This window comes from Lagopus muta, chromosome 3, assembly GCF_023343835.1.
Source record: "Lagopus muta isolate bLagMut1 chromosome 3, bLagMut1 primary, whole genome shotgun sequence".
In the NCBI taxonomy this organism is placed as follows: domain Eukaryota; kingdom Metazoa; phylum Chordata; class Aves; order Galliformes; family Phasianidae; genus Lagopus; species Lagopus muta.
The window spans coordinates 34,380,208-34,403,703 of record NC_064435.1 but is presented as its reverse complement, the minus strand read 5'-3'; the positions used below and the strand labels follow the sequence as shown (position 1 = coordinate 34,403,703).

Here is a 23,496-nt window from a genome sequence, read left to right as displayed (position 1 = left end):
GGTATGCAGTTTGTGGTGCTCTACAAATGATGTCAGCCACAATCAAGTATAGTCTGCGTTCTATGACAGTGACTAGAAATGCACTGGCAGCCTGCATGTTTCAGAACAGGACAGGACTACTTACCTTGCTGTGCAGCACAATTAGTCCTAGAGTAGCACACTGCTGGTAATTCAGGGGGAGGGAGGACGTTATGCCTCCCCCAGGCTTACCCTGAAGCTTCTCATACATTCCTGGCACCCACATAGGGGTTCTGGTCAGTCACTGCGTGCACTTCTGTGGCACTCACTCCTCTCCCCAGAGGCCACAGCTTCACAACAGCTGGCCCAGAAAACTCTACTGAAGTTGTGAAAACATTTCAGCCAATCATAGAATCATAGAATCACTAAGGTTGGAAAAGACCTAAAAGATCACCCAGTCCAACCGTTCACCTATTCCCAATAGCTCCCACTAAACCATGTCCCTCAACACAACATCCAGCCTTTCCTTGAACACCCCCAGGCTCGGTGATTCCACCACCTCCCTGGGCAGTCCATTCCAGTGCCTGACCACCCTTTCTGAAAAGTAATACTTCAACTCCGTAATTTGTGATAACATAACTCAGTTCAGTTATGTCATTAATTGTAAAGTTCAGGATATCGACCGACCTCTTAAATTTGTCTGAAACATGAGAAAAACCTCTCTGGTTTGAAATGTTGATGTGAGGTGCAGGCGTTCGGTACCCCAGAAATACAAGAATGTGGCAAAGCCTTATTAATGACATAAAGCTGTGGTAACAGAAACATCCTCTGTATGGAAAACGCAGCACAAAGCTGCCGTCAATTAATTCACTTCATACTTTCATACACCTTATTACGCATCTTTCTGCTTTAAATCTTTCCATTCCGTGTGCCAGTGCCAGCAGAAAGCCTCCCAGGCAGCAGTGCTCAAAGTGGGGACACACACACCGGACAGACACCTGCAGCAGAGCCCAAGGCCTGTGCCTGACTCTCCATCAGCACATGGGGTGGCCCAGCAGCAGATCTGCAGATTAAAGCAGTTACAATGGGAACCTGACATCCATCCCATAATGCACTCCAGGATCCAGATGGGCTGAGTGACTCTCAGCAGCTGTAATGCATTACAGATGCTCGCAGCACATCGATGCTCTCAGCAGCACATGAAACAATTAATGCTGATATTCAGCATAGGTTTTTAAAAGGAATTTCCAGGCAGTGCTTTGAAGAAAAGGGATTTTGATTTTTACTTCAGTCCAATGTTAGAAGCTCCCACATACACTCATAAGTGGGATCAGAACCCTGGCACTCAGCACTGGGACCCACTGCATTGGTTCTTATCCAACTGGAGCGACCTGCTTAACAACAAATGGCACAGGTTCTTTATCAATATTACATTTAAGTAGTGCTATATAGATATTTGTAAATTCACTTCCTTTCCATTAGAAATACTGACACATATCTAAAAGCCTGCAACAAGGCAACAAGTAGCAAAGTTGATACAGCCAGCGAGGCCCTGTCCTTAACAAGGCCACCCAGGATGGCCCTTTGCCAAGGAGCCTGCTGAGGAGAGGCCACTCATAGCCATCTCAGCAGCCACCCACACTCACATTGCCTTTGATCCTTCTGCCCAGACTCAGATAACAAAGGAAGGAAGCTGACGCAGGCTCAGAACGAGTGGTTTCATTACAAATTTATTTCTTTAAACATGGCCACCTCAAGAATTACAGTATTACTTCAGGGAACATGAAAGAATAACCAACAACTTAATTTTAGAGGGGAAACGAACAGGTAAGTCAGAAGTTGTTTTCCATACAGTAAGAGGCCAAGCCAATAAATTCCAGAATCTGAGGACAATTTCCAAATCCAAAGCTGGGCTCAGTGTACAGTGGAAGCCGACTGCAGCCTTCGCCGCCTTTCTGTACTGCTGGACTCGGCTGTAACTTAAATGTATGGGAGCAGAATGCAAAACCATCTCTTTTACCAATTAGAAGTTAACAGCAACAGGCACATATTAAAACGACTGCAGTAAAGCCTTGCCAACGGCTTTACGCTGAAGCTCTCTCCCAAAAATGGCTGTTGCGACAAACTGTAAACAGAATCGATAAACAGTCTTTTACAAGAATAACAGGGAAATACAAGTGAACTAAAAGAAAGCACCAGTTTCTCAAATCAGCTTACAGTTGTGCTTACTGTACTGAAAACGATGTCAAACAAATTACAAAAATGGAATGTTGTTAAGTTTAAAATTAGTCCTTTAATTTTGTCCTAGAAAAACATTTTCTCCTTTTCCCATCCAAACCCCACCAACGGGCGATGTTTCAGCAGAGGGAGGAACAGGTAAACAATGCACTTGGTTGTGGGGTTTTTTTTTTTGTAATTTTTCTTTTTTTTTTTATTTTTTCTTTTTTCCTTCAAATCACAAACAAATTTGGTCACTTAGCTTTGTGCATAGTTTAAGGCATCTGTAGCAATCTGTTACAGTTTCCTCCCCGATGTGGCTGTTTCATGAAATTGTCACATTCTAAAAGAATAAATTAAAAAAAAAAAATAAAATAAAATGCTGCCTTTCAAACCCTGCCCAGACCCTCCCACCCCACTCCCCCCCACCCCCCACACAGACTCACGCACCCACACATACACACACTGCAGCAAAGGGGCATTTGTACCCTTGTTCTGAAGGACACGCTTCCCATCCCGCTTTATTTCAGATTGGCAAATACCCTGAGCTGATGATGGTGTTGAGACATTCCACCTTTGTTTGTTTTTTTTTCTTGCATGTGCAGTTCAAGTGTACAATAGTGAAAACAACATGCAATGTTTCCACTGCAGAATCGCAATGCAGTTCAGATGCCCCCCAACCCCCCCCCCACCCCCCCCCTCCCCTTCCCGAATTCTGACGTGTTTTCCGCTTTTAAAAAACTGCATTCCCATACAGCACTGGAGTAAAGCTTGGCTGTGCTCTATGATGAATGCTCAGTTCCCAGTGCACAAACAAAATTATGGCAAATGGGAGGCTTTTCCGGCATCCAAAAAACAAGAGCTGCAGTCTCGGATTTGATCTTTTTTCTTTTAAAAAAGCAAAAAACCCAGGTTAGTGGTTCCTTCACAGCCATGCGCAAAGGTTAAGTCTAGAACCCATAGTTTCAGAGTACGTTTGTAAACATCAAGTCTTGCCAGAGGCAGCAGAGGATGGGCACTTCACATTTCCGTATTAAAACAGGGACTGAGTGGAAGGTATGCTCCCAACACATTCATGCAAGTCTCGCTAAACTCCGAGGAAGTGGAACGATCCATCTCAAGTCTTAGGTCTGAAGACCGTGTTTCAGATTTCACTAAAGAAGAAACAAAGGTGTGGCACAATGAAGCCTTCGTACTGTTCCTCCAAGGCTCGGTCACCGCTGTGCTTTGCATATTCAAGGTTCCGAACGAAAACCAACCGAGGCATATGCATATTGCTCTATGTTCAGATCTCGCAGTTAAAAAAAAATCAGGTTCAAATGTCTGTGTCGAAGGAAAACTTGGAAATAATAAATAATGCTGGCATCATTTTACCAAGACCTCGGGCGAGCAAATATCTCCTTTAATCCAGCTGTGCAGACACCGAGAGAAGAGGCAGTTTTGTCATGAGGGCTGAGGTCAGGACAATCGAGGTTCCTGAGGTAATATGTCTGAGTCCATCTCCTCAAAGGCAGGGTCAGCATCCTCCCCGCCGCCGGACTGTTCTCTCTGCACCCCCTTCCAGCTCGCCTTGTTCAGTCCCAGGTGGCCAAGCATCGTCTGCGACAGCCGCGTGTTGGAGAAGCGGGCCCACTCTGCAAACAGTGGCTCCACCAGGTAGGTCATGAAGCCTTCAAAACAGCAAACACACACAGCCACGTGAGAAAAGCAGGGACAGAAACTACATAGTTCAAGATATAACAATAAGCTAAACCATGCCGAGTATTGCATTCAGTACAGGTTGGGGGATGACCTGCTGGAGAGGAGCTCTGTGGAGAAGCTCTGTTGTCCTGGTGGACAACAGGTTGGTGATGAGCCAGCAGTGTGCTCTTGTGGCCAAGAAGGCCAAGGGAGGTGATCCTTCTCCTCTACTCTGCCCTGGTGAGGCCACATTTAGACTACTGTGTCCAGTTCTGGGCTCCTCACCTCAAAAAAGACAGGGATCTCCTAGGAGGAGTCCAGTGGAGGGCCACAAAGGTGAATAAAGGCCTGAAGCACCTCCTATAGGGAGAAAGGCTGAGTAACATGGGTCTCATGGTAACATGGGCCTGGGGAAAAGACGACTGAGAAGGGATCTGATAAATGTTTGTAAATATCTAAAGGGAGGAGGAGGGAGGCAAATGGATGAGGCCAGGCTCTTAGTGGTGCATAGCAATAAGACAAGGAGTAATGGCCTAAAACTCAAACACAGCATGTAGAAGAACTTCTTTATGGTAAGGGTGACAGAGCACAGAAACAGGCTGTCCAGAGAGGTTGGAAGGCCCCTCATCTAGTTGCAACCCCTACAGCTCCCTCAGCCTGTCTCCATAAGACATCCTTGTGGCCCTCCACTGGACCAACTAATACTAGATTACAAGATTATTTTTTTTTCCAGAACAGTGAGCAAATAAAGGAAAATATTAGAGAACAGGGAGAGTGAATCTAAATCTTAGTTATCTAATCAATAACTAAGTCACATAAACTACACAATAAATCTCTTTTAGAAATATAGTTTTTCTAACAAATTACCTCATAAATGATCTAAACATGGGTGGGAAGAATAAGAAAAGCTGATTCTTATCACAATATAAACCTGATTAAAAATACTGAAAAGCACAATCAGAAAAAAATTTTTACCTGAAAAGGATACAGAACAACAACATACATTTAATTCATTCTAAGCCAATCTGACCATAAACCATTGCATGATTTCTATTTTTGCTGCACCTATTTGCAGTACCTGTTCACACAAACAAATGTAAGACTGCTGAAGTTGTGCTTGGTTCTGTCTGTAAATTACAAAAGCATGATTTTTCCAACATTCTAAATTAGACTTGCAGCTGATTGAACAGATGAGATCTTCTCAATCTCCAATTTCAAACACAACTCATAGTACAGTTATGGTTAAATATATTATTCTTTGCAAGGTTTGAAAAGATTCCTATTCAATCTACATAAACTACTTAATAAGCAAGTCAGCCCTCCTGCTATTTTAAATCCAACTGGAGTTAGCAGTAATTTCATGTCTCTGTGGTTCTCTATCAGTTCAGTATCGACTGCCCTTACTAAGGCTGTATTTAAACTGACTGCTAGCATTCCAGAAAGCTAAATCAGAGAGCTGGAATCCTCCTGTGAAGTGCACACAGACAGACCAGGCAAAGCTTGCAGCAAACATACGGATCTGGTATTTTCTCCAATGCACATTCTGAATGGGATCTACTGAAATACACAGAACTGCAGTTACCAATCTGGATGTTGGCAATGGTCTCCGTCTGTCGGTCACAAAGTGGACTCACACCCAAGTGATATTTTTTTTCAATATCTCCTAAAGAAGCAGAAGTATAATACAACAGGTTAAGTCAACAGGTCCAATAACAGGTTTTTTGTTTTTTGGGTTTTTTTTAATCACACAAGCAGTAATGAATGAAAAGCAACAAATCACTGGATTCCTGAACATACTTCCTTGCAAAAACTCCTGGGCTGCAGTTGAAATGACAAATTAAGACCCCCTCATCCCACTTTGCTACACAGAAGACAACAGTTTGGCCTTCAGGAATTTCTCACTAAGGGCAATTTGCTGTTACATTTCCACATATCTTCCTCTGACAGTAAGTTCCACATCTCAGCGCTCAAGAACTCAGCTCTCCATTTTTCATAGCTGTGCACATTAGCATTTCTCAAATCAAGATAAACCACCCTTGAAAAAGGAGAAGCACAGGTTCTTTATTATTAAAAGAACTCAGTAACAGTGGACAAAATTCATGTCTTCCATCTGTCAATTAAAAGCTTCATCAAATGTTGTCCATCTAGTTATAGCTACTGCTTTATCAGAATCTCTTTCCTAGCTTCTTCCTGCTCACCAACAGGCCCTCATTGCCAGGGAAATTTTTAATATACAAGATCTGGCAAGAATATATTTCCTAACTTACTGAAAGCAGCAGGAACACGTAAACTGAACATGATTATTCATCTGATGCACCTTTCAGGATGGAGGATCTATTGAACCTGCCATTCTGCATTCAGAACTCTTCAGTGGTTTTCACCAGGTGTCAGTAGCACCAGCCTTTTCCAAGAAACACAACCAGTACAGGAAAAAAATCCCACACTGTACTGTAGATCTGTATTAGTCATAAATGTAAGTCACTATTTATTTGCATGCAGCTATGACTCATGATTGCTTTCTCCACACCATAAATACATCATCAGCTACCCATACTCTCACTTGCCTTGATGGAAGAACTCCTCTGTTACTTTTTCACTCCACTGCTTACTCAGCTCCCAAGTCCGACACGGATTACAAATATCTGCACACTTCAAAGCCATCTAGGAAGTTAATACACAGCGTTAGGCCACCCCACTGCCCCTTTCCTTCCAACAATATCTCCAGTTCCCTATTTCTGGCAGCAGACATTTTGCAAACAACAAACCTACCTGACATTTGTGCTTCCCTCTGGTTGCATTCTATAATCACACTTAAACACATGGGAAACAATTAGATCTTGTGTTCATCTCTGAGCAATACCAAAATTAAGGCAAGTCAAAGCATTTCAAGGGCATTACATTTAGTATATGTACTAATGAAGGAGGCAGCAACAAACTCAGAAGCGTCAGTGTAAGCAAACAGTATTTTGTGTTTCTACCTCTTAAGTTTACATCTTCTGTAATGGTTTGCAAAGGACAGAACTTCTCATCTGTTTGTCCGATTTCTTTTGCAGTCCACAGAACAGATCTAATGATACATACACCTATGAAGCTGAAGGTATGAAGCTGATTCAATTAGTTGTACTTTTTTTTTCTTCTTTGCTGAAACGTGTTCTAACAAAGCATTTCACAGTTCTGAGACTGTGCTGGAGTCATCAGAATGCAAAATCTAGTTCTTAGAAGTGCATCTCTCCTTATCTTAACAGCTCTAAGATTCCAGATTACCAGCATGTGATATCTCTGGGGCTACATGCTAGGAGGAAGGGAGGAGACCTAAGTGGAGGGAACAACCTTTTTGTAGTGAAACAAAACAACTGAAGGTATTTATTTCATTTAACATAGCCTAGAAGTAGTAGTATTTATCATGTTAATTATTTTTGAAATTAAAATCATGTTTTTAAAAAACATAACAAAAAAAAAATCACCTGTAAAATGAAGTGACGGTGGTTCGCATCCTCTAAACATAGATCTCCTCTATCCAGGTGGGATCGGAACATGGACAGATACTCATTCTGCTGACTGATGTCTGTGGCAAGAATGAGATCACCTATCTGGCTTTCCATCAGCTGCCTGAAATCAGTGGCACCAAGTATTCAGAGAGGGTAACAAAGAACAATAGCTATCACTAGATTCACACTGGTTGTGTGTGGGATTGTTTTAGTCATATTCATTATTATGCAGGTGCAAGTCACAAGCTTACTGATCAGCATTTTCACAGCAGTTTCTTCTTTTGTTTTTCCTGCCACTTCCAAACAAATATTGGGACATTTCATTGGCAGCTTTCAGAACAACAGATTTGGATTTTTGTTTGTTTTTCCCCCAAATACACACAAATTAATTGTTCAAAGTGTACTGATTGTTAACACAGCTAAGAAGGTTCTGTGCTAAACTACAATTGCAGTGACAGAACGAGAAAAGCTTTAACATAACCAGGTGCTTGACTTATAGTCAATACAGTTATAGTTATACACCTCTTCAGTGTGCTCACACTGAATGTTGTGTTCCAAGTTCTGCATTGCACTGCTCTACCCCAGCAGCAAGGGATTATTAAAAAGGTCCAGATACCAAATTTAGGTAATGAACTGCCATGCAATAACTTTGTTTGTTTTCTAATGTTCTCTTTATTCAGATACAGCTTACTTGCACCTTAAACTAAGACAAATTACTTTGTATCAACATACCTGTTTTCTAATGACATATGTGCAAATAAACCAGACTCTCTCAGCAACCCCACTGCTGATCTCCAGTGATGGTTCTCCAATACTGAGGTATTCTGCAAATGACAGTAGATATCACAGGTATCAGTGACTTTTTTGTAATTGAATGCCTTACATTAACAGCTGCACCACACAGAGGGCTTGTTTCTTTGTTTGTTTATAAGAGAACCAAGTCTCTCACATCCTGAATACTTCATCAGCTCACAGTTTTATCCCAGGGGCATGGAAACACTCTTTCAATTCACACCTACAAGAAGCTAAAGACACCACAATTTATATTCCTCTTCTGTTCTCCTCCGAAATTCTCCAAACCCGATTTCAAAGCAACGAATTTTCTTCTTACCTTATACAAAGTTGCTAAGTAATGGTTTGTTTTAATTAGGAAAGGTTGGTTAACGCCTGGGTGATCCAAATCGTGTGTGGCAGCTGCAATTAAACTGAGCAGAACATCCCACGGAGTTAAGGATTCGGACAGCTGTAAGGTAATAACAGACAGAATCCTGTCAGCAATACAAGCGTGGCCATACCTGCACCAGCGTCACATTTATGGTTTCTTTTTTAGTAGTTAAAAGCCAACAGGAATTCAATGAATAGTTAAATAATGTGAAATCAATATTCTACTCAGTCTCCGTTTTTTGTTGTTGTTTAAGTCCTAAACACAGGAGGAAAGCCTAATTTGCACTAAAACAGAGGACAGTATTGCATGTACAAAAGTGAAAAGCTGCAACTCCCTGCAAGGACAGGATGTTATATGCCCTTTTGCATTTACCATCTACTACACCCCATCTTTATCATGGTGGTGCAGCAGAACCAGTAACTGTAGATGTTACTAATGATACCAATCCCATACTTCTATCTGAAGCATTACAAAGCATTCATCAACAGTATTACACTAAAAAATGCTCAGAGCTACCAAACCGTGTGCCTTAAAGGCACACTGGGTACCAGCCCTGCTTGTTGTTGTGATAAAAAGGTGAGTTTGGGGAAAGGAGGCTGTTTGCTTTGTTTTTTGGGGGGGCTTTTTTTTTTTTTTTTTTTTTTTTTTGCTTTTATAGTAAAAACTGTATGTGTACACGATACACTGTGTTCAGTTTTGGGCACCTTAATATCTCAATACAGAAAGGACATTGAGGTGCTGGAGCAGGTCCAAAGAAGGGCAACAAGGCTGGTGAAGAGCTTGGAGAAATTGGCCTATGAGGAGAGACTGAAGGAACTGGGGCTGTTCAGTCTGGGGAAAAGGAGACTGAGGGGAGACTTTACTGCTCTCTTCCAATATCTGAAAGGTGCTTACAGTGAGAGTGGGGTTGGTCTCTTCTCACTGGTGACAGGACGAGGGGAAATGGCCTTAAGATGCACCAGGGTAAGTTTAGGTTGGATATCAGGAAAAACTTCTTTACAGAAAGGGTTGTTCAACACTGGAATAGGCTCCTCAGGGAGGTGGCTGAGTCACCATCCCTGGATGCATTTGAAAACTGCTTGGATGTGGTGCTCAGGGACATGATTTAGCAGAGGGCTGTTAGAGTTAGCTAGTATGGTTAGGTTGTGGTTGGACTTGATGACCTTTAGGGTCTCTGCCAACCTGGGCAATTCTATGATTCTATGATTCAACGCATGTATTTCCATATGTATAACTGAGAATGCTTCCTTACCTTAGGCTCTTTTAAGTAACAGTGCATGGCCTGAGTCACATCAGCAGCATGAACTGCATTATGATAAGGGTTCTGACTGTGATAATCTTCTTGAACCATAACTGCAGGAAAATAACAAATATCTAAATTTAAATAAAACAGCAATTTTTTCATGTATCGTTTTACATCTCCTTGTTAGGCACAGAAATATGCAACATCACAAGTTACACACGCATGAAAGTGTCAAAGTCAGTGAATTGTCAGTTGAACCAAAACCAAGCATAAAAGATTTTTATGTGAGGGAACTTTTCCGCAAGAAATGAGCTACATGTAAAGCCATCTCAGAGAAAGTATTATACAACTTGAAATCAATATATTATCTGAGATGCTTTGACTTCCAAGGAAGTCTCCCTTTGAAAACCTAGCCTGCTTGAATGTTGAGGCAACCAAGCATAAAAATGAAGATGATACTATGAACCAAAGCACTGGGATGACTAAACATCATGCCTTGAAAACAGACAAATCAGAGGAAGTAGGCAGTGTTTTACTGTCATAGGGAGTGCTTTTCTTTCCTCTTCCTACAGTGGTCATGAGAAGCCACCTCTATGCAGTACGGGCGTTTTCTACTGCTCGTGTACTTAGGGAATTTTAAGCCTATATACAATTTAGAAAGGAATCTCATTAGGTGTCAAGTCAGTGCCATTAGGAGTGGCAAGTCAGGTCATCGTCTAAGATTAATATTTCCTCCTTATCTTCTTCCTTGTTTTTCTCCTCTATCTTCCTGACTGTCTTTGAACATATGTACAACATTTTAAAGAATATCCACATAAGCTTGAATACAAAGCGTAAAAGAACTGTAACATTTAAAAGGATAGAGAGAAGATCTGAAGAGCAGCAATCAAACTATACTTTAAATTGCAAAGTCTTGCCTGATGACACATTAGTTCATCCAAGCCAACCTCAGAAGAACACTTTCCTGGCTGACTACACTCTGTCATTCCCATCCAAACATCTTTTCCTACCCAGTTTACATGCCAGCACTCTCCATGTGATTGTGACTGTAATGTTAGAGCAGTGCATCGTATTTGTGAAGATTCGTGGCTTATGAAAAGCCAAAAAACTGTAACCACTTGTAATTTAGCTGGCATTTGGCACACTGCTGAAACCTCATATGGACAATAATAAAGAAAATAAGCATCTCTGGGCTCTGTTAACCTGAGGTAGACCTCACTTTCACATATTCCTTATGTCTACCAAATGAGTGAAGATGCCCATCATTTAATCCTCTGTTTTTAAGGTTTCATAAGATGGTCCAGATACTCAAAGTCTGGAATACTTCTAACTTATTTTAATAAAGTAGAACAAGGACAGTATTTGCCTTGTATTTTCTCTCTCTTTGAATGTGGAATAAGAAATTGAAAGCATACAAGAGGAACTGGTCAATCTCCAGATAACCTTTTGAAATCACAGAAAGACTGTGTGTGCATATAAGCAAATATATATATATATATGTGTGTGTTAATGTATGCATACATATATGTACATATACACACATACACAAAATAAAATATTAAGGTTCCACTAAGGACTAAAACCAGATTTCTCTTCTTAAAAAAAAGATTCTAGTAAGTTCTCAAACAAGATGGATTTTGTGGGGCACTGGGGAGTACATGAAGTATCAGCCATCTGAAATTTTCCCTTCAGATTACTATGACCTAGGGTGTAAAGGGCAACAAAAGAAAAGAATGATTTAATGCCAAGAAGCATTACTTGCAGAAAAGCTCCTTGATTCAACAGATGGGCTGGGGCAGAGCTAAGAAATGTTTTGTTACTGCTGTTAAGTAGAAGGCAGTAACAAAAAGAAAGTGATGATTGATTTCAGTTTTAGAATAAAATGTTGCCTTCTCCCACAGTCTCACACCATTTTAGTGGCTTACAGTTTTGAATTCTGATCAACTAATCCAGTTATTCCTATCTGGAGTTTCACTTCAAGTTAAATACTCCTTTGATAAATCTCCACAAGCCAGAGGATAAGCAAGCTGAGAACCAAACACACTCAGTTACAACTTCAACAGCTCAAAATCAGATTTCTCTTAACTGCTTTCTGCACACATCTATCCGAATACCAGTCCTCAAGGTCAGCTTCTGTGTCTTTTTAATGCCGGAAGGAGTTGAGCTCCTTTTTAAAGATTAAACTCACGACAGAACAATTAAAAATCCTCAAGAAAGAAACGATGAAAACAAAAACATTCCATTATTTGAAAGTGGAGAAAAGCCAACTGAACATGGTTGTCTTCCCTGTTAAATGATAAGCTTCAGAACCACAACACTGTTTTCTCTGAAACTGAGAAACTCTGCTAAGAGGGATCAGAAACCTCTTCCTCCTGCTCCATTAGAAATCAGCATCCCATTCCACAGAATTAAATAAAAGGTGCCATCACAGAAGAAATGAATGAATGATGGAAGCCTCACACCGGGGTCTGTCTGTGGCACAGGGATGCAGCTCCTTCAGCTGACAAGTGGAAGTTTGAATGCTTGAATGCTCAATGTTGTATTTACAGTTCTTTCCATTGAAGCCTTCCAGTGCCACAGGCACACACAGCCCAGCAACAAGCTCATGCCCTGTTTATGGAGACAGTACACCTACAGCACAGTGAGTATTTGTATGAGGGCTTCAGCAAGACATAGCATCAAATTGGCCAACGTGGTCTGATCAGTATAGTTATGAAATTATATGGAGAATTTCAAAAACAAAAGCTAAAAGAGATGAAAATTGCACCAAATAAAGGAGCAGTCTGTCTTTCTCAATAGAATTGTCACATGAATGAATTCACATTCATTCCTGAAATTTAGATTCAATAAAAACAATATAGCATCTGCCATAAACATACTTGCTTGGTTTTAACATGGAAACATCTATACTCACAGAAACTTGAGAGATTTTCTCTCAACTGATACAGTTAAAATTACTGTACGATCTGGACAGGGTTGGCACTCTTCAAACCTTATTGCTGAACTACAACCAGCACTTCAGTTAAGGCATGAAAATTCGGATAAACAGCAATATTCATCATAATAAAAAGCTGTATTTACCCAAAAATCTACGGAGTTTCATCGTATCTAACTGGAAGTGTTCAATTAGTCCATGAAGATTAAACAGATGAAAGGTTAAGCTGACTAGACTGTTTCCTAAAAATAAGATGAAAATACTAATTCATTGGAAGTCATGAAATCAGTGACTTTCACAAGAAACGTATTTCAAACAAATTGGACACAAAAATTACATAAGCAAATTTTTCTACACCATGATAAATACTTAAATCTTCTTGCATGACAAGATTCCATTAGCTGACTCCTCTAGTGACTGCCAATATTGTTCACTGCCAAATGACAGGAGGAAAATGTTACCAACATTAAAAAAGCAAGAAGTTTAAACGTTCAAATCCATTACAACAGTATTCAACTTAGTGGTATGTTGCATCATTATTTTTATAGATGGACACACAGCTCAAAAAGGAATACAGAAACCATCAGAAAAACAAAAAGCTCAATCATCTCAATCATGCACATTGCACGTATGCTGTCATGCATTTTCATCTTTTTTGTGTGTAGGAAACTATTCCTTATTTCAGCCAGAAATCTAATAAAAAGTTCTACATTTCTCTAGGAAATGTACATTAAAAGCTTGTAATACATTTCACCTGCTCACAGCGATAATATTGCAACCACGTACAGTGATAAAACAGACAAAGCTGTAAAAGCCAGGGAAATAGCTGCATGTTTACTGTTTACCTGAAATAGCTTGCAAATTATTTACTCTGCAAACAGTACGTAGTGAAGAATTACTCAGGGTTGGTACATTTACTCTGACAATCTCATTTAGCAGGAATCAGATAATCTAGCCCAGGCAGAAACTGAGATACAAAAGGACAAACAATTCTGATAAATCTAACTTATCATCTGCTTGAAGTATTTAAGGGTGCCTGCCACTTCCTCTCTGTAAGATACACATTTATTTAAACAGCATTTACTGAGCAACTCTTTTTTTTTTTTTTTACAAGTTTGCCCAGGGCAGCTCACTGGGTGAAGCTGCATGTACAGCAATGTTGAATGTTCTACCCTTAAGAACGTCACTGTTCCCAACATGCTCTTAAAACAACAAAATTAGGATGCAAAGAGGATGGTTCAAGAAAGGCTTCCACAATAGAAGCTGCACAGTGTACTGGAAATATATCTGAACAAAATGCATACTTTCGACAAAAAAGGCTCGGTATCAAAAGGAGGACTTTAGATCACTCCCCTTCTGCTGCACTAATCTTTAATCACTACTACAAACAAGTTACTTTGTACAAACTGCTTTTTGAGTTAGAGTTTATGATCATCCATACAAGCCCTATCTTTGTAAGAATCCCCACTGTTTCCACTTCTATATTCATGTTTCGCTTTACATCAAAATGTGAGGATACTACTTTTACTCTAGGTAAGTCAAGCATGCTTTTAACAAAATAGCAACGTGGTGCTCTATTTTGCTTTCTGAACTTAGTTTCCATGCCTTCCTGCCAAACTGCAAACAAACTAACTGTATCTCTGCTAACAACTCCTTCTGACTGACAGAAAAAAGGTACCAGCTGCTCCCTGCTCACAGTCCAGGCTCCAGGAGCTTTCCACTGGCACAAGCACCAGTTTCCTTGGACTCACCCATCTATTTCTTCTTTCCATTGCTCCATATTACAATACAAACGTTCTCTCTGTCCACTACAGCAGTCCACCTCCTTTCCAGCATATTTACAGATCTCTTTCCCAACTGACTATCTGTAGCTTCACAACACTTCATTTGATTTAGTTTTTAACCAACTCTTTCCTACTGCCACTTGTAATGGGTATAGCAAAACCATAATCTGTTCTCCTTTTGTATTTTGTGTAAACATATATACAGCAGTTTATGTCTGCTCACCTCCTAATTCTCTAGGTATTCTACCAGATGTCATAACTACAATGTGTTCATACTATTTTGCCTTTTTATTGTGCTGTAAAGTAATACTAACACAACTGTTCTACCCAAAATTCAATTTATCCAGAAAAGTAGTCATTCACTGCAACCGACCTTTTGCACACAGATCTTTAAATTAACACCATTCCATAATTAAAAAATAGATTAAATGAGCAAGATGGTCAATTTATATTAAATACTACTTACAGTAAAAAAAAAAAAAAAAAAAAAAAAGAGAAAGAATACCACCTATGAAGTACAAGGGCATCTTCTATAAATCAGTGATTATTATCAGTACTGACATTAATGGCATTTTAACAGAGTGGCATGGCAAATCAGAATTTATATTGAAGACTGTTAAAGCAGAAAGTACTCCCTGATGAATGCTTTTTAGTGAACCAGCTACCAAATACCACAATGTAGGAGCAACAGCTAAGTTATACTAGGAGATAAAAACACAAGAGAAAAGCAAACTCACCATTTGTCAGTCTATCAAAAAGAAAGATATCAAAATTCCAGTTCCCAACCTTCTCCAACATACACTGAAAGAAAACACAATAGTTTTAATTCTTTTTCCCCTCAGTGTGTGCCTATCTTCCTATAGGCCAGAGGAGTATTTAAGCTTTTAAGGACTTGCATCGGTCTCTGAATTTCTACACACAAAAACAGTACTGTAAATATTCAATTTGTCTGAAAATTGGGAAACTTCAAAATATACGCTACAAATTAAAAGACTGAAATTTGAGAAGCATCTCAACAGTAAAATTTGAGACTTCCCCTTCATCCTCTCATCATTTTCATAAAAGTAGTATGACAATTTAAGACAATTAGGTTAGAAGCAGAAGCAGCATGACAAAATAACTGTTCAAACTTAGAAAATAAAATTGAGACACCTTAAGAGGCCCACGCTTGACATTTCATGCAATCATCTTAACAGATGTATTGATCACAAAACTCTGTCAGATGACTTCCAACCTTCTGTCACAAGATCTCTTCCAGATCTTCCACTTCAATTTTTGTGACAAAGTAATAATCTGTAAGTCGTCCTTTAATTTCTCACTTTCCCTTTTTGTATAAATGGGGAAAATACTACCTAGATGTTTTCGTAAGAAAGTAAGAAAAGCTTATAATTTCTCCATTAGAAACCATCTTCTCACTTTACACTGGACTACCACTTCACAGCTGCTATACATGCTTTCATGAACACAGATGGACAATAACCCGGCACTTTCAAGGCCTCAGTTTAGGTCACCACCTTTTCTACCCCTACCTCCATTAGAATTACCTGCCCAGCATGCTTGCTTTCTCAGACTCTCATTAAATGTGTAGTTGTACTCCTGGTACTACATGCTAGGTTTTCTCTACCAACCACTCAAACTGAGTTACCAGAAGAAATACACAACATTAACAAGATCTTTCTGCTGTCGAATTACATGTGTATTCTTCAAATCCATCCTTAAAGTTATCAGATTATTCCTATACTGTAGCCTGACCCCATTCAGTATCAGCGCACTGTATTACAAGGATATTCCTTTTGTGCATAAAAGTTATTAACAAAAAGCATTATATACAATCAGTAGCAAGACACAGCCTTTGGGCTCTTAACAACCTATAAACTTTTCCTACTCCTCCCCTGTCAGCACTACATCTCTCCTGTTTCCAAATTCACTAGCCCTTCATCCAGCTAACAATTTACTATCGCCTGTCTTAACAGTTTGCTCTAGTGTAGCTCAAGTATGTTACAGCTATCACACTTTTCTAGAAGAATTGCATATAGAAATATCATTTTGGCATAATCTTCTGACAAATTAATACGTTCTGTTGAGCTTTCAGTAGTAGCTAGTCACTCCTCCAGATGTTCACTAATGAAATTAGATTAAAAGGAAAAGGAGAGGGAGGGTAAGAGGTAGTCCAAATTGCTCTACCCCATTTGCTAAATACAGTTACCATTTCTTTTCTTCACTTTTTCTTTAACTATCACAGCGTAGCCTTTATTTGCCATTCAAAAAACTGCAAGCCACAAAAGTGTATAAGCTATAAAAATTATCCCACTAAGCTTGGAAGAGGTTTGTCAGAAGCCACATTTTATAAAGCTATACTCAGATAAATGCACACATACATACACATATGAAAATACATGCTTAAAACTCATATTTACTTGCACTGCCTCTTAACAAAATATATTTATATGTGAGTAAACATAAAGAAGCATACTTAATAAAACGGAGATAAAAATTAAATTAAGCAACCAACCTTTGCTTGTCCATTATAATCATCATCTAAAATGTTTGAAGAATTTGGAACAGTGATACCACGGAAAAAACGGGAAGATCTCAGGTAGCGCTGGAAACTAAGCAACCTTCTCACATTTCTCGCAGACACAGACACCTCAATTTCAGAATTTGCTATAAGAAAAGACAAGAGAATAAATACTGTCTCTGAAAAACCTTTACTAAAAGGAGACTGCTCGAGGAAGGTTGGTACGACTGCACTGTTTCTTTTGTTGGCATAGCAAATGTTTCAGCCACAATTAAAGATCACCATGAAGAGTGAGTGCAGAAACATGGCTTGGAAAAGGAAGTTTTCTATTTAAACACCCTGTGAAGGAAAACAAATACTTAAATCATTGTCAAGATGCATCTTCCTAAGGAACACTGCTACAGCTAGGACAGAAATGTTATGGAAATTGGGTAAAGACACAAACAGTATTGCAAGTAATTCCTTTTGGGAAACTTTTGCCACATATACGTATATCCAGTTCCTGTCCGTAGCAAATTACACACAAGTAAGATACACACACCAGCAAGGGAATATCAGTGTACTGATAAAGTATTTAAAAAGAGCATTACAAATAACTGTACACACATGTTAAAGCTCCCAGAGGTTTTCTTAGCTTTTCTGATAGAGTTTTAAAAAACAGTTGAATGATGCAGGTAATTTTACTCAGTCTCTCTTCTGCCAGTAGAACTATCACATTTATTTTTACTGCATGCTTTCTCAGCAATATCACTATAGAATACGTATGTTTGTAGCTTATTTTCAAAGCACAATCCACACGATTTGTTTAACTCTTATTATGCTAACCAGTTTAGCTATCCAGAGGACTTATGTTAGCTTGTACTCAATTTCACTCACAGACTCTTAGAATCACGGGGTTGGAAGGAACCTCAAGGATCATGAAGCTCCAACCCCCCTGCCACACACAGGGCCACCAACCTCCACATTCAATACCAGACCAAGCTGCTCAGGGCCCCATCCAACCTGGCCTTGAACACCTCTGGGGACGGAGCATCCACAACCTCTCTGGGCAGCCTGTTCCAGCACCTCACCACTCTCTCTGTAAAGAACTTCCCCCTGATATCCAACCTAAATCTCCCCTCCCTCAACTTAAAACCATTTCCCCTTATCCTGCAGTTAACAACCCTTTCAAAGAGTTGATTCCCCTCCTGTTTGTAGGCTCCCTTCAGGTACTGAAAGGCTGCAATGAGGTCACCCTACAGCCTTCTTTTCTCCAGGCTGAACAAGCCCAGCTCCCTCAGCCTGTCCTCATAGGGGAGGTGCTCCAGTCCCCTGATCATCTTCGTGGCTCTCCTCTGGACCCCCTCCAACAGCTCCCTGTCTTTTTTGTATTGGGGGCTCCACACTTGGACGTATTATTCCAGACAGGGCTTCACAAGAGCAGAGTATAGGGGGACAATCACCTTCCTCTCCCTGCTGGCCACCCCACTTCTGATGGAGCCCAGGATATCATTTGCCTTCTGAGCTACAGGGGCACTACTGGCTCATGTTAAGTTTTTTATCTATCAAGACCCCCAGGTCCTTCTCCGCAGGGCTGCTCTCAAGGACCGCTCCTTCCAGTCTGTATGGATGCGTGGGATTCCTCCAGCCCAAGTACAAAACTCTGCACTTTGCCGCGTTTAACTTCATCAGGTTCACCCGGGCCCACTTTTCTAGCCTCTTGAGGTCTCTCTGAATGGCATCCCTTCCTTCCACCATGCCAACCGCACCACTCAGCTTGGTGTCATCAGCAAACTCACTGAGAGTGCACTCGATTCCATTCTCGATGTCATTGATAAAGATGTTAAAGAGCACCAGTCCCAACACAGATCCCTGGGGGACACCGCTCATTACTGGCCTCCACCTGGTCTTAGAGCCATTGATGACAACCCTCTGTCTGTGGCCTTTCAACCAGTTTCTTATCCACTGAGTGGCCCACTCATCAAATTCATGTTCCTCCAATTTGGAGATAAGGATGTGGTGGGGGACCATGTCAAAGGCCTTGCTTAAGTCCAGGTAAATGACCAGTTGCTTTTCCCTTGTCCACTCCATCATAGAAGGCCACCAAATTGGTCAAGCATGACCTTCCCCTGGTGAAGCCATGCTGGCTGTCTCAGATCACACGCTCATTCCTCATGTGATCAAGCATGTTCCATCTGTTCCATGATCTTCCCAGGCACAGAGGTGAGACTCACCAGCCTGTAGTTCCCCAGGTCCTCTTTGCTTTTTCTTGTAAATGGCAGTGACGTGATCCTTCCTCCAGTCATCCAGGACTCACTTGACAGCCACAACTTTTCAAATATGAGGAAGAGCAGCTCGGCAACCACCTCAGCCAGCTCCTTCAGAACCCTGGGATGCACGCTATCCAGCCCCACAGACTTGTACACATTGAGTCCCATGAGGCGGTCTTGGACCTGCTCTGTCCTCACAGCACAGGGGGATTCACCACCCAGTTTCCACCTAGAGGTATAGGGATGCAGGGCTCAGGGATGTGAGAAGTACTGGAATCCTGGCTACCAGTGAAGACAGAGGCAAAGAACTCATTTAGTACCTCAGCCTTCTCTTCAACCATTGAAGCAAGTTCTCCTTTTACATTTACCAAAGGAGGTACACTTGCTTTGGCCTGTGCTGTAGAAAGTATGGCCAATGTACCTGTAGAAAGTCTTCCTATTGTTTTTCACATTCCTCGCCAAGTTCACTTCCGCCTGCGCCTTGGCTTTCCTGATCCAAAGGGTCCATCTGTTTGTTTCAGAAACCTGAAGACTAAAGTACACACAGCTAGTTTCTTTCCAACACTCCAGATATCTTCAGCCTGAAGCACTAAAGGCCAACTTCACTTTCCTTCACTTTCTTTTCAGCATTACAGTTCAGCATTACAACAGTTTCACACAATCAACAGAGTCAACAATGTTGACACTCTTTCACTTTGCCCAAAAAGATTAAAAAGAAAGAAAAAACATACTAAGACAAAGTAAAAGCAAAAACTCTTTTCCAAAAGTACAGACTCTGAAAACCATGAGCCAAACATGCATAGCACAGGCGCCTTGCCATTCCACAAAGGAGACACACTAGACATCAGTAAAATAAACAGCTGCAATATTTGTTCTAAAAGCCAGACTAAAATATGCTACAGGCAAAGGCACAGACTTATTAACAATCTAAATTAAAAGTCTCAGTGACGTCTAGCGAGAATAGTTTGATTCTATGCAAAATAAAGCTTTACTCATAATAATGGTTCTCTGCAGTAGCTATAATGTCTTTTGTGCCCTACCTTTACTCATTAATATATTTACTTCTAGTCTACAATAACAAAACATGGGAACAATTAGACTAACAGCACACTAACAGTGCCTAAAGTACAGTAGCATTTTGCATCAGCAATCCTCATTAACAGCAATTGAAAGAACAAAATTGGTAGAGTCTTCCAGACCTCCCTGAAAAGCATCAGGATACCAAAATTCCCATCACTTTCAAGGAGCTAAAGCAGACAGCTTCACATGAAATATTTTCCTCCAAGTCATCACAATTAAGGTCAAGGACATTTCCTCCAAAGAGGCTGATACATGTATATCTTGATTATGTAAGCAGATGTACTACATACAAGAAAAGTTTCTTATAAAACAACATTCTTACATACAGCAAGCAGATAAATGTATACTGTATTATCAGTATTTATAAGACAGCTTGTTAATGTCATGGTACAGTCTGAGACACTGTCAGTCCTGCAGAATACAGAAGCTCCTGCTTACAGAGAGTAAGATCATCTCTTTCAATCTTGATTGACTCAAAACCCAAATTTCAGACCTGAGGTCATCAGGCTTGAAATAAAATAATAGGAAATAATTATCCTTAGGTCATAAACATATCTAAAATGTCCACAAATCCATATGTACAAAGTCAAGGAACTTAACTAAATCTGAGTAAAACAAAGCATCGCCAATAATGGAAATCGGTGCTCTTCAGAGGAAGTAGTTTTCTTGATCCTAAGTAGTCCTTTACAGTTCTGGAGTTAACAAAAAGCTACTTTTGATGTCATGCTACAAATAACTGTCATAGATGCCACTTATTAGTCTTTGGTAGAACAGCACACAGTAGGTAGCAGAAATAAAACAAAGCATGATCATTCAACTGTGCTTGCCTAGATTCCACCTACTTTCAAGTCATTTGAGGAGTTTTGCACACATTTCTTTTAATGTTTTTCCTCGTAACGTGAGTCCAGAGGCAAATTTTTCAAAGGAAATGCAGTTTCCTGTGAAGCTGAACATTCATGACTTTTTAGAATATGCTATTAAGATTAAACTTAAAAATAATCACCTCTCTGAATTATCACATTTGCATAGCTCATACACAACTACCCTTACACATTAATCCTACTTTTTTCTTCCTTTCCCTAAATAAGAGGGAGAAGATTTCAGCTTCCAACCATCTTATGGTTCTGTAAAGCACAGCTTCAGCTGATGTAATTCAAGCAAGCTACAACAAATCCAACTTCATTTGAGCTTTCTGAGCAGAAATAGCCAAGATTGAAAGGGGCTCCTGGGTCCATCTGGCCCAACCCCTGCTCAAACAAGGACACCAGAGCATCCTGCTGAGGACCACAGCCACATAGCTTCAGATTATCTCCAAGGAGGAGACTCCACAGCCTCTTGGTAACCTGTGCCAGTGCTCCATCACCCAACTCAGCAACAAAGCACTTCCCTGACGGCAAGAAGGAATTTCTGTGGGAAACTTCCAGTTTGTGTCCTTTGCCTACTTTCCCATCACTGGACACCACTGTAAAGACTGGTGATGTCTGCCCCCCTCCAATCCTCTCCTGCAGGGTGAAAGCTTCCAAGCTCTCTCACAGGAAAGGTGTTTCCTTCACAGGAGAGGTGCTCCATTCCCTTTACCATCTCAGGTGCTACTCACTGGACTCTTTCCATTATGTCCAGCTGTCTCTTGTACTGGAGAACCCAGAACTGAAAATACAGCTCCAGGTGTCACTTTACTGGTGCTAATACAGGGGAAGGGTCATATGCCTTGAGCTGCTAGCAATACTGCGCCTAATGCAGTCCAGGATATTATTAACCTTCTTAGCGGCAAGGAAGCACTGCTGGTTTGTACTCAACTTGGTGCTCATTAGGACACCCGAGGCCTTCTTGATCAGGCTAATTGCCAGCTGGGCAACTGGTACCTGGAGCTGTCCTTCCCCACATGGAGGACTTGTATTTCCCTCTGAACTACTACTTATTCCACATGTCAACCTTCAGTTGAACTTCGGATGTGCAACTCGACCAAATGTCTAATCACTGCAGATCTAAATGATGGGAATAATTTCCAAATGAGAGATTCTGAGCCCTTCCAGAATATCTTACTCAAGAGGACTATACACCAACCCAAGTGAATTATTTTATGACAATTAAACATTTGCTACAGGACATTCTGGGATACGTGAGTCACATGTGGAGGTTTGACAGGTAATTTAAAAAGCAGACTATAAAAGAAAATTGCTAGCTTTCATAGAAGGAAGAAAATGTTTTTTAAGCCACAGGAACACTGACAGTACCCATGCTTGCAGTTTCTTTTTCATTAGAAAGAAACTGATCTCTCTGAGTTCAGGCAGATCGGCAAAAATAAGTTCACGGGAGTCTGTAAAGCAGGAATTATACAATGGTGCAACTGAAACTTTAAACTCCTGGCACAGGAAAAAAAAAAAAAAAAGAAAACTAATTTTCCATTTGTGTATGCAATTAGTAAGAGAATGTCAGCCTGCCCTCTTCTATCATTAGCAATTAGAGAACCTACAAAAAAAACAGAGATCAAAGTATTCACAGTGGAAAGAAGCTGAGTCAAAAACGTATCACATTTGCTCAAGACAAAACATACTACAAAAACATTCCCCCTCTTAACCCAAGAATACTACATTTCATTTGCAGCCTTCAGTGTGTCTTCCTAAAGTCTAATACTGACCAGTTGTTTTTAAGAGATAAGGACAGTTTGAGGGCAAATTAGAATGAGAAAATAAATAAGCATATATGACATGAAAGCAAAGTCAGGATGTGGGAACTGTTAAGAAGGAAGTTTCAGCATTCAGAAGTGGCTTGGCTACAAGACAGAAGACTGTCTGTCTAGCCAACAGTAACTCTACGACATTCTTTCTTAAATCTTCATTTTCTCACCTCAAGTTAGAAAATCAATTTTTTTTCCCCCAATTATTTTTTCATTATTATTACAATAGCCATATTCTTGTTTCTAGGAATCCTACAGAACTGATATAATAAAAAATGACAAAGTGCTCCAAAATACAGGAAAAAATGAACTCTCCTGTTTAATAACATCAGTTATTTTAGCTTATACATGCATACACACTAAGAAAATAAAGTAATGCAAGTTGCCTCCTTGCAACAGATTTCATCTGCATTCCAAGACGCTTATTTTAATCTTCTCACTTCCAATCTTTTAAGTGTGCTGTACTTCACGAGAAGTTAAAGCAAATAACTATTACATTTCA

At 40.2% G+C, this 23,496-nt stretch overlaps 1 protein-coding gene across 7 annotated transcripts in view; it reads right to left on the bottom strand.

Annotated features, from left to right (window-relative positions):
- Positions 1-2,880: 2,880 nt before the first annotated feature.
- The window catches only part of PDE7A (phosphodiesterase 7A), a 73,806-nt gene continuing 53,190 nt past the window's right edge, over positions 2,881-23,496 (bottom strand). For 6 of the 7 annotated variants that reach the window (XM_048938760.1, XM_048938763.1, XM_048938759.1 and 3 more), the window contains 10 exons: positions 16,983-17,134; positions 15,208-15,271; positions 12,833-12,928; positions 9,761-9,861; positions 8,455-8,586; positions 8,076-8,167; positions 7,320-7,464; positions 6,420-6,516; positions 5,438-5,518; positions 2,881-3,845 (listed from right to left, as the gene is read on the bottom strand). In XM_048938760.1, coding sequence (XP_048794717.1) covers positions 3,634-3,845; positions 5,438-5,518; positions 6,420-6,516; positions 7,320-7,464; positions 8,076-8,167; positions 8,455-8,586; positions 9,761-9,861; positions 12,833-12,928; positions 15,208-15,271; positions 16,983-17,134 — 1,172 coding nt within the window. In that variant the 3' untranslated portion in view covers positions 2,881-3,633. The remainder of the gene's footprint in view (positions 3,846-5,437; positions 5,519-6,419; positions 6,517-7,319; positions 7,465-8,075; positions 8,168-8,454; positions 8,587-9,760; positions 9,862-12,832; positions 12,929-15,207; positions 15,272-16,982; positions 17,135-23,496) is intronic. The other variant, XM_048938762.1, reaches the window with a different exon arrangement.